The sequence below is a fragment of the Helobdella robusta genome, assembly GCF_000326865.2.
Source record: "Helobdella robusta unplaced genomic scaffold HELROscaffold_2, whole genome shotgun sequence".
Taxonomy (NCBI): domain Eukaryota; kingdom Metazoa; phylum Annelida; class Clitellata; order Rhynchobdellida; family Glossiphoniidae; genus Helobdella; species Helobdella robusta.
The window spans coordinates 4,458,704-4,471,089 of record NW_008704083.1 but is presented as its reverse complement, the minus strand read 5'-3'; the positions used below and the strand labels follow the sequence as shown (position 1 = coordinate 4,471,089).

Below are 12,386 nucleotides of genomic sequence, written 5' to 3'. Positions count from 1 at the left end.
GGAAATTAATAAATTATAAAGAAATATGAAAAAGTTGAACAATGTTGAAAGTAGTGTTGAATTTTTGAAATGTTGCGTTAATAATAGTCTGTTACCAAAATATATATATATATATAAAGTTTGTGTGTCTGTCATTCTGCAGATGCACCACATGCTGAAGGAGAAGATGGACAAAACACAGAGGGAGCTTGCAACACAAGGTTGTTATCGATCAACGTTGATTAGAATGGTTGATGTGTCTATAATGATGATGGTAGACTAAGGTGAGGGTGTTCGCGATAATGATATAGATGGTTGTCGGAGTTTCAATGGTGGTTATTAAGTGGTGGTTATTAAGTATTCAGTGGTTATTAATCCTTCATGAACAATATTTTGTGTGCTTATTGGATGACATTATTCGTTTTTACTACAGTTCAAATTGAATATAGAAACAAAGAATTGTACATAATCATTCCATAATTAAAAATTGTTTAACTTTGTCATTATCATAACAAGTCCTCAACATTCACAAATCTTTTTGACATTCCTCAGTGCCAGCCACAGTGAATGGTGACATTGTGACCAAGGTGCATTTTGAAGCCTTACAACACGCCATGAAGCAACTTGAAGTACTTTCAATTGCATTTTTGTTGGGTTTTTATTTAGTCATCCATTGCCACTTGACGTCATTGAGTCAGGGAACATGGAAATAAAAGTTGCAAATGAATGTTTCATCTGCAGGAGAAGTACACACGTGTGATGCGAGACAAGGCAGAATTGATTGACAGGAATGAGAGGCTGGAACACATCATCATGCAACTCCAGGGAGAAACTGACACCATTGGTTAGTGTTCGATGCAATCTTTGATTCATTTTTCTTTATTAATTGCTATACATGATTAGGTTTCTGACAAAATTATTCACTTTCCTATGTACTCATCTGTTGTCAGTGTGATTTTTGCATGCTCATATTGACGATATAATGTTCTTCAAGATAATGAGAATTAATGAGTGATTATTGAACTGCAGGTGAATACGTCTCCCTCTACCACCAGCAGCGTCAGCTGATGAGGCAGAGGACGGCAGAGAAAGACGGCTACATCTCACAGCTGTCTAGGGAGAGAGCTGACATGCACAGCAAGGTCGAACAGCTTCAACAGCTGCTCGTTCAGCTGCTGCGCGAGAGGCAGCTACAAAATTTAAATGCTAGCTATTCGGATGGTAGGGAGGATTATCTGAAGGCCGCCGCTAACATCTCGTCGTCGTCTCCATCGTCGCCATCTGTGATGGAAGGTGGGAAGGTAAAGAGGAAGAAGTTGAGGATGAATAAAGGTGCCAGTGTTCATGATAATAGTGACAGCTATTCTTCCACGGGTGACATGGATGATGCCTCTAATAAGGATGGTGAGATTATGTTTGACATTTCTCACGTTCCCATGCTTTTTTGTCGTGATTTAATTTTATTAACATCTTTAGAAATGTTAAACTCTCGATTTTTTGATGATGTCGCATGATACAATGATGATGATGACGATGCTGATGATCTCTTGCAGATTGGCCCGACTACACGGATTCTAGTGCAGATGAAGATGATAGCAATCAATTAGAAGCACAATCTCTTACGACGCCACCATCTTATCATTCCCCGCCACCGCCACACACGTCGATATCCACCAACATTCCAAATGACAGGACAGTAGAGAAGATAATGAATCTACTCCATGAAATTGGTTCGTCATCTACAGCCAGTCCCGAATTTTTCAAAATCACATTTTTTTGTAAGAACTGCACAGGAGATATACACGTCATATAATTAGTTGGCCTCTATGCCTGATTCTTCTTATTTAAGATTTTATTATTGTACATTCAATTTTATTATATTAATATCTTCATTCTGTTTTTGTTTGTTTTTTCTCTCGGTTCGTTATTTTGTTTCGTGTATGTGTGTGTTCGTGTGTGCGTGTGTCTGTGCTGATTCGAAAGGTGATAATCATCATATTTGTTGTTATTATGATGGGTGAGTAATTTTTGAATTGTACAAATGAAGAAATGAAACAAACACTGATTAAGTTAGCTCATGTTATGTTGGCTTCGTTCGTTATACGTGGCTTCAATGTTATTCATTAACATTTAATGGCAGTTGATTTCAAAGGCTGGTATCTGACTTGTACATTAATGGCTATACCTTTTTTTAATATAATAATTATATATATTATTGTTGTATTTGTTATTATTATCGTTATGTTGCTAATTATGAGTGCCTATAAAGTACATACCTGATAAACTAAGTTGCGTAAATGCTAGAGAACTAGACAGTCTAACTTGATGGTAAAAATTATCAAACAATTTCAATTCGTTCATGAAACGACTTTTATATCTGCTCTGCTTCTTTAGCATTTCTTGGTTTCGGCTATCATCTTCTACATTTTTCTACATTCGTTTTAAAGGATATTTTTTTTATTTTTGTGGCAAATTTGCCATCATTTGATTCATCTATTTTTTCAAATATATTAATAGATTTGAGGCTGACTGTAAATTGCAAGTGACAACTCTTTTTGTTCTCGTCGAGTCAAAATCCTTCCAAACTTTCATGCTCTATCATGGTATCCTATGCGCTTCGTAGACTGTGTTCCTTCTCGTCTTTTCATGATTTTCTGTCTGTTCATGCTTCACTCCAAGACCCAATAACATACAGCTCTTTATATTTAAATAATTCATATAATTATTAATATTATCAATTTCATTAATTTTCAATTTATATATTAATATTAAATTTATCATAGCTATCATACTAAGTACCCTTTTTTGTTCTCATGCTTCTTTAAAACTCTATATTTACATTTTCTCTGGTTACACATTGTAAAATAATTGTAAATAACTGTCATCTGATATATATGATTGTATTATTATTATTATTATTATTAGAGATTTATATAGCACGCTTTAATATTACTCAGAGGTGCTTCTGGAGCTTAGTGGAATTGATGCATTAAAAAATCGTTTTTAGTTCTTTGCGAAATTGTTGAACACAGTCGATCCTGATTGGCGCAGACTGTCCGGCAAACTGTTCCGAACTGTTGGACCTGCGACAGCGTGACCACGAGTGGCAACCAACTTTCCGTGGCTCCGACCGACAGAAAAAATTAATCTTCTGAACGTGTCGGAATACGATGAGCCGTTGTTGTATTGTATGATAAATTTCTAGGCAGATAGTATGGACTCAAGCCGTTTAGGCACTTAAACACCAGAATCGCCATCTTGAACAATAATCTTTTGCTATTGTTAGCCAATGAAGGTCATGTAAGGTATGGCTTACTTGGTCGAACTTCAATCCTCCAGAAATGATTTTTGCCACTCGATTCTTAATAGACTGCGGACGATCAATTAGTCTACCGGACACTCCATAAAAAATACTCTTGCAGTAATTCAATTTTGAATTACTGCAAGAGAATTACTGCAATGATTGAACCAAACATTTCAGTGTTTTCTTGTTGAGAGATTTTTTTTTATTTGTCTAAGTCTTCAAAGCTGAAAACAACACTTTAGTAAATGCCCAGACATGTTGTAGGTAATCCTATAGAGAACATTTGTACTTTTGTAGGATCATAACAGGTTATGACGACCAAATGTATTTATTTGATTTCATAGATGCTGGAGTGCTGTCTATATAAATATTATTAGCAAATTATAATGTTTATATTAGTCAGTATTAATTAACGTACGTTATTTTTGGCATATTTATTATTATTATTATTTACTGAAAATGAAATGACCAGTTGTACAAAGCTGTTATTTGTTTATATACATTTTGCTGGTGTTGTAATTCGTTTTTTTAAATCCAGTTTTTTTTTATTTTATTCTATTTTATTATATATTGTTATTATTGTATTATTATACTTATTATTGTTATTTGGGGTATCACCATTATCAATTTTATTAATAGATGATTTTGTTATTCATTTCCGTGATTATTTTTTGTTTATCACTAAAGTTTATTTTTAATATGATTATTTCATAGACATAATAATGGGCTAGATATCTGTAATAAAGTATATAAGATTTCAATGATTTTCGGTTCATTTGTTCCTTCAATTGAGCGAGCTCTAGTTAGGATAGTTTGGTTGGCGTAGTTCGTAGAAAGTTGCACCCTTTTTTTAGAAACCAACATTTTGTAGAAACCAAAAACCTTTTCATTTTAGGAGCTCAATGCTTTTTTTATATTTTAGTGTCTTAAACTTGTCGTTCCATCATTTAAAGAATGTTTTGTGAACAGCGATGAAGTTGGAAATTTTAATCGGAGTCGAAAACGGATGTTTTTTATTCGACTTCAGAAAGTGTTGAGAATATAGAAATTTTTCATTTTTTATACTAAAAAATTTTTAAAATCGTGTTTTTACTAGATAGATTAAATGTAGCGATACTAAAATATATGGTAATAATTTTAATAAAATCAACATTTTTTGGTATGTTTTAAAATAAGGGTGGGCAAACTTTTTGCTGTGAGGGCCGCATTGAGGACTATTTTGTTTTTGAAGGGTTAGGGTCATAACGTCTGGCTGATGACCTTTTTTGACGAACAAGACCTCGCGGGACGCATAAAACAGCTTTCGCGGGCCGCTAGTTTGTCCACCCCGGCTTTATTAATAGACGAATATGAAGTAAATTTACCAAGGAAAATAGACCGATCTTAAGTGTGTTTAAAGTAGGGTCGGAAATTTTTGAGGGGGACTCTTACATAATTATATTAAAATATTTACGTTGAAATCTCCATAATTTATGAAAAAGTTCACATCTTCCTAGATGATAACAATTTATTAATTTTTGTTCGTTTTGTTTCGAATTGTATAGTCGTTTGATAAAAACATACGCGAAGAAGATATTGGAAAAACCAGGGTCGATATAATATGAAATTATTATTTGTTTGTTGGTTGGTTGGTTGGTTTGCTTAGGGAAGCTTCATCACAATAGATGGTAGAAATTTATTGAACAAAGCGTGATTGAAAATTGTGCTGCGAAACAAGCATCAGCATGTGTTTATGTTTACAATTTCATTTCAAACAAAAACAAAATTTGAAATGTCAAAAAATGAACCTGACATTAAACATTGTTATTTTTTATAATGATAATAACTACAACAACAATAATAATAATCGAAAACAGAAGGCGGTAAAAATTTGGTCGCTCAACTAAATTGACAATTTATCATACGGTAGGATTTGTGTTTGAAAATTGAAACTTCAACAAAACTACGGAACAAGTAACTACACAACAATTTTCTTTAAAATAAAAAAACTGCAAAGGAGAAATTTTTTTTATAAAAATTAGTCTTAAATCAAGAAAGGCTTCGTCTGTGTCACCCAACTAATTTAGAACACAGCATATTGTTTAGGCTGAGATATTTGTAAAAAGGTCAAGTTAATTCAAGAACTTCCTCATGTAAAAACGTCACTGTTATTTTGATTATTATTTGTTATCGGTTTGTTTATTGTTTAAGTTAAAGGTCTACTGTACATGTTATGATATCGCTTTGAATATCAATTAAAACTTTTCTGTTGATTCAGTGATTAATAGAAAAAACAGTTAACGCAATATTGCCGATATATGGTATTTAATTTGTACGTATATACAGTAAATCAATTAAGTCAATTAAGTTCAATTTAGTAATATAGGCTCATGTCACCAACGATATATGATGCATAGTAATAAATATAACATGAAGTAATCATCAAATAACTATAACGTATACTATAACGTGCATACATATATGTATATATATATATATATATAATATTATATTATAGTCTGTATTGCATATGAAGCAAGTGATTGTATTTGAGCATATAATTTCATGCTTCTGTATGACATATAATGAATCTGCTGTTTTATAAAGCTGCGCATTGTACTATTTGTGAGGCAAGAGAGTAATAGCTATAAAACGAGATTTTTTATTTTTTTAATACAAGAAATTTTTAAATTAAACTTTTTACCTTTTAACTTTTTCTTTTATATTATTTATCCGTAAAATTCAATTTATTCAAAGAGATCTGTGTTCTGTGCACTCTATTTAGTCAAAGATGAATTTGGACATGAAAGATAAACAAGGTTTTATATGTGTACCCACTACTTACACTATAGTCTATATTACATATGATACGAGTGAATGTATTTGAGTCGACTTTTGTGTCACGTTGTTTTGTTTGATTTAGGTTCACTTTGGTTCAGCTGCTGCAATATCGTTATGTCATTAATGACTTTATGTTATATATTACGTTATGTGTGTGCTGAATGATGCCTTTGTTATGGGTGCGTTATATACATGTTTTTGTTGTCTGATACGTATGTCAGTTCTTAATGAATCACGACCTAAAGTATCGTTAACTTGGAAAACCAGTGAAACGTTAAAAAATACAAGTTGTCAAAGGCCAATTTATGGAATTTATTATTTTTATGTTGAGTCTCTTGCTAATGTCTTGCTAATATTCATGCTAATAAAATAACTGCTGTTAGCAAAGAACCAGATAAAAAAACCAGATAAACTAACTACGATGTCATCATGACGCCGATAATCTCGAGGACAGCAGAAAATGTCTTTTATATATTTTTCCATATTTTATAATGGGAAAACCAGTGACGGAGTCAGATGATAAATATCCGACTCCGACCCCTCAAAAAATTCCAACTTCGGGTTCCGAATCCCAGAAATATATTTAACCTTTACAACATAATTTTACCTTATGATCACAAGTAAATAGAAAATACTTTAAAAAAACACTTAAAATCAGTTAATGTAATTGTTTTTCTAAAAGAAATTGTTGTATTTTTATGTTTGAAAACATACTGAACAAAATTTCTCAACTTTTGGATCAATTTCACCATTTCATCACTACTGAAAAAAACACTTCAAAAACACTTATAACCAGTCTTAAAACTAACTGAACAAAAATTGTTGACATAATTTAGCATTTATTTTCTGTATTAATACCTACTGTTACACATATTTATTTTCTTAAACACACCATCTTTAAAAAAATTTCAGAAGGAAAATAATTAATAACATTTTCCGGAGTCGTAGTCGGATGAAAAGATCCGATTCCGACTCCGGTTCCTCATAAAATCCGGTTCCTGCCAATATCTCCGACTCGGACACTCGGGGAAGAATAGATTTTAAAAATAAGTCTATACTTTAGATACAATACATATACAATACATATAAATGTATAATATAGTAAAAATCTATTATTAGGCTATAAATAAAAAACCATCCCAGCATAATTTTTGAAGTCTTACTTATTATTTTCTTAACTTATTTTAATGTTTTTTAATTTTGAAAATTATTCTAAATAAGGTGGGAAAACGTTTGGAAAGGTGAAGAATGAGCAGAACAAGAAGCTGGATGACATAAACGAGGTGGGTTATGGATGGATGGATGGATGGATGGGTGGTGGGTGGATAGATGGATGGATGAATGGATGAATGGATGGATGGATGGATGGATAAATGGATAAATGGATAGATGGATGGTTTCATTCATTACACGTTACCTCTTTCAGGCTGCTTGCTGTCATAACCTAATGTGGTGCTGTTTTTTAACCGATGAATCATTTAATTGAGAAATGATTATTTGGTGTTGTGAATTGTTGTAAGGTTTTAATTAATTTAAGTTGCTTGCTATCTTTATTATGTTAGTAGCTGGCCAACAGACACAGCGGAAAACTTGTCTAGGTCCGCCACTGAATAAATATCAACATTTTTTGTACTGCCATTAGTAAAAGATAGTGATTATATAATAAATTACCAAAACATCATCATATTCGTAATCATTTAATTATTTTTTGCTTTACTTTGCTCTACTATTCATCTTACATGGTCACAACTTCATTGTAGCCGGCTTCATTATCTTCATCAGCATCACCTGTATCATCGTCATCATCATCGTCATCATCATCGTCGTCATCATCGTCGTCATCATCGTCGTCATCATCGTCATCATCATCTTCATCATCATCACAACCATCACCACCAGGAGTACCTCACCCACGAAGCCTACAAAGAAGTTGAAGATTTGGTGGGAAAGTTAGCCAGCTACAAAAGTTAATAGTATTTTTTGTACTTAATTTCAAGTTTTGCTGCTGTTTTTGTCTTTCTCCTCTCTCTCTCTCTCTCTCTCTCTCTCTCTCTCTCTCTCTAATATATTTATAATTTAACGGAGATCCGGTTATATGACAATTCTTTCTCTATTACTATGCTGTTTATATTATTAGATTATTAATTTATGTTGCAAATTTTCATTCATTATATTCTCCCGTATATTTTATGATGAATCTGAAAGCTTTCTAGTTCGTTCATTTGTTAACATGGAAACATTTTATTTATTTACTCATTTGTTCGTTCGTTCGTTCGTTCTTTCAGTCTTTGATCATTCATTCATTCATTAATTCATTCATTAATTCATTCATTCATTCACTCATTCATTCATTCAGTCAGCCATTCAGTCATTCAGTCATTCATTCATTCATTCATTCATTCATTCATTCATATATGAAACAATATAATGTTCAATTGACCGATCAAGAATTCGATCAGTTATTTTCTCCATTCATTTATACTCTTCCTTACTTTTTTACATATTTTTTCAGAGCAATTCGTCGAATTTGACCTCGACAATTCTGGGGACATCGGTAATTTTTCAAACTTCATAACAATTCATTTCGTTTCGTTTGTTTCATTACATTTTGTTTCATCTCGTTTCTTCGGTTCATTTTCTAAAACTTGTTAACACTTCGCAATGCAGCTATTTAAACTTAGTGAAACTTTTTTCGAATCCGTAATATTTCATTCGAACATTTTCACACTTTCAATCAATTCAAATCAATCCATCAAAACATTAAGTTCAACCTCCAGCAATCACGTGACGAAAATGACGATGACAATCTGCTTGAGTTGGTTTGCGTTAACATTTCACAACATTATGACGAGTGTGCGCCTCAATAAACATCCTATTTCACTGAATAACAATATTATCGATGCTATAGATAATAATTGTTAAGTTGGGTATGCTAGGTTAAATGTTTTAACGTTTGTTTACGTGCTTGTTAGCATTAACGTTAATGCTGATATACGCACGCGGTAAAAGTTATATTCCAATTAATTATGTATATAACTATAATAGCTCATCTTATGAGAAAAATACAAAGATTAAATAAAATATCACCACTTCAAATGGTTGTGTGTTGACTGACCTGGTTTAAAGTGCGTTTAAAATCTCGAATAATTAAATAAGTCACTGAATAAATTGCTAAATACGGATATTAATCAATGAATCATCGATAGGTGTTTGATAGGTTGTTGACCGTGTGTGAGGGTATAATTGTTGATGTAGAAATTCATACAAATGTTTATGAGTTTGGAGAATAAGTTTGATGTTTGCTATTTATTGTAAAACTTATTCGGCTTTATGGGTAGAGGTTTTAAAAATATATAAATAACCATGTCTATTTGAGTATAGCAGTAGATATACATTAGTCACATCAACATAATTTTTTCGATCAGTATGTTAATAAGTAGATGTTAATAGAATGTAGTGCTATCTAATAGTTTTCGGTGAAAGGTTATTAATATTATATGCGAAGCCTGAGTGCGTCTTCTACTTTGTATCTTCTGGTACTTGAGCGAATGTAGGTGAACGATGATTTGATCACTGAAAGTCTTCACCACATTATTCGTCAATTACTCTGTTTAATGAAATATAATTTAATTAATTTTTTATAATTACGTTTAATTAACGTAATGTAATACAAGGGATATCTAAATTGGAAACAACTCGAGTCATTAAGTTACAAGTTGATATCATTGTTTAAATGCAAAAGTTTCATATTTTGGTAGCAAATAGATGTATAATCATAATGATTTTTTGTAACATAATAATTACATCATATCGTATAGCATTATATATCCTGACATTTACAGAGCAAACTTCAGAAACCGGATGGTTGATAATTAACATCAGTCAAATTAATTTTTCTTCATCTGTCAGTTGATGTTTTATTATCTGTGTGTTTGTATGTGCGTGTTTGTGTGTGTTTGTTTGTGTGTGTGGGTTTGTTTGTGTGTGTTTGTGTTTGTTTGTTTGTGTGTGTGTTTACTACTGTAACAGTGCGTTTCTGTTTTCTGTCATCCAACTGATTAATAATAATTATATGAAAATTATAATTATATTGGTTGTAGTAGTAATCATATTAATAGTAGTAGTAGTAGTAGTTGTTGTTATTGTAGTAATATTACTACTACTACGCTTAGGCTCTTATCAGCAGTAGTAGTAATAGTAGTAGCATCAGTAGTTGTTGTAGTAGTAGTAGCAGCTGCAGTAGTAGTAGTAGTTATAAAAATTAAATAAATACAAAAATGTAGGGACAAGAATGACAGAATTGAATTTATTCTGTCTATTATTATTATTATTATTATTATTATTATTATTGTGGTTATCGTTGTTGATGTTGTTGTTGTTGTTGCTGCTGCTGCTGTTGTTGTTGTTTTTATCACCATCATCATAATCCTCATCACCGTCGTCATAATGTTTGACAGTTTCTCCCATCATATTACAAATTATAACCATCTTCATCATTATCATCGTCACCATCATCATCACCAAACCATTATTGCTACTCTATCTAGGATATCACATTGGTGAACTGTGGCCTAATAAGTTTAATTAAAACCATGATAATGATATGATATGATGATGATGGTTAAGATGATGATAGTGATAATAATAATGATAATAATAATAATTATGAGGGTACTGATGATGATGAGGGTTTTAATGTAATGATTATGACGACAATCATGATGATGATGATGATGATAACGACACGATTTAATATAATAACAAAATATGGTTAGTGATAACAATAATAATAATAATTAATTATAATTGGAATGACATCAACAATGATATGATGATGACATCATAAATCTTGAATGCAGTAGATAAAGCATTGATATAATTACAGTAATGTATATTAAATACAAAGCAACACAAACAATATGACTACATGATTCATGGTGTACCTTCCTAGCAAACGTGTGTGTTTTGTGCTTCGCTATTAACATTTTCAACGTTTTTCCCATCCTTACTAGCCTCATCTCGTCGTCGTCTTCGTCATTACATCACTTGTGACGTCCTCATCCTCCTGTCACGTGATTGCTCTAATAATCGTTGTTGTTATTTTAAGATTTATTGAAAAAGTTCGGTGCGTGAAAATGATGAAAATAAAAATGAAAAAATTATTTTATTGATATTTATTATTCAATCATTTTTCCGTTATTATTATTTATTATTAATATTATTGTTGTTGTTGCTGTTATTACCTTTTTTTGTCGATTAAAGATTTCATGGAGTTGAAGCAAATGCTGGAAAAGATCGGACAGCCAAAAACCCATCTGGAGTGCAAGAAGATGATCAAGGAGGTGAACTGTGATGGCGATGATGACGATGATGATAATGTTGATTGTGGTGATTATGATGATGAGGATTGTAATGATAAGGATGATGTTGGTAACGATGATGACTATGATAATGATTACTCTGATTAGACGAATGGTTATGATAATGGTGAATATGATTGTGATCATGATGATGATGGTGGTGATAAATGAAAACATTGGCTACGTTTCTTTCTATGCCTCATCTTATCTCAATTATCTGCTACATAACTCAATCTATTAGATGAATTATATTTATACTTTGTTAGACTTTTTAATTTACTAAATATTTTTAGGATATTTGTAAGAAATATTAATTACCAATTCTTTGTAAACTATCCAGGTGAATAAAACTGACACCGGAACGATAAACTACAGGGAGTTTCTGGACATGATGCTGGGGTCAAAAAATTCCGTCTTACGTTTGTTAGTGTTAAATTTGTTTATTTATATATATTTCATTTGAGTTTTTGGGGTTTTTATTATTATTTTATTATTGCTTTTGTTTAAATTCGTTTCGTTGTTCGTTTTAATTGTAAGTTAATCAACGCTAATTTAATAGCTTCAAAACTATATTACAGTTTTTCATGGCTTTTGTTACTTTTGCAGATTATTACCGTACTAATTGTTACAAATGCATCGTAAATGTAAAAGAAAATTAAATTATCTTCAAATGAAAAATTGAAAATAAAATACTTCTACGGCAGGATCTTGCTGTTTGAGGAGCGCTCTAAACAGAAGGACAAAGTTGCCAAAGGACCCCCACCGAAAAAAACTATCGAAGAAATGCTTAACAAAGGGAATATTTAACTCTTTAATTACATGTTTATTTTATTATATATTTATTTAATTATATATATATATTATTTTAAATTGATTTTATTTTTTTTTTCAATTTCGATAATATTGATATAAATTTTTGTATA

At 31.4% G+C, this 12,386-nt stretch overlaps 1 protein-coding gene across 1 annotated transcript; it reads left to right on the top strand.

Moving 5' to 3' along the window:
* Nucleotides 1-7,323: 7,323 nt before the first annotated feature.
* Nucleotides 7,324-12,270, top strand: HELRODRAFT_63970 (hypothetical protein; the record flags this gene model as incomplete). Its single annotated transcript, XM_009017339.1, has 6 exons — nucleotides 7,324-7,386; nucleotides 8,003-8,069; nucleotides 8,616-8,657; nucleotides 11,366-11,445; nucleotides 11,804-11,886; nucleotides 12,168-12,270. Coding segments are annotated over 6 exons (438 nt in total), but the record flags the coding sequence as incomplete, so codon positions are not given.
* Nucleotides 12,271-12,386: the final 116 nt, after the last annotated feature.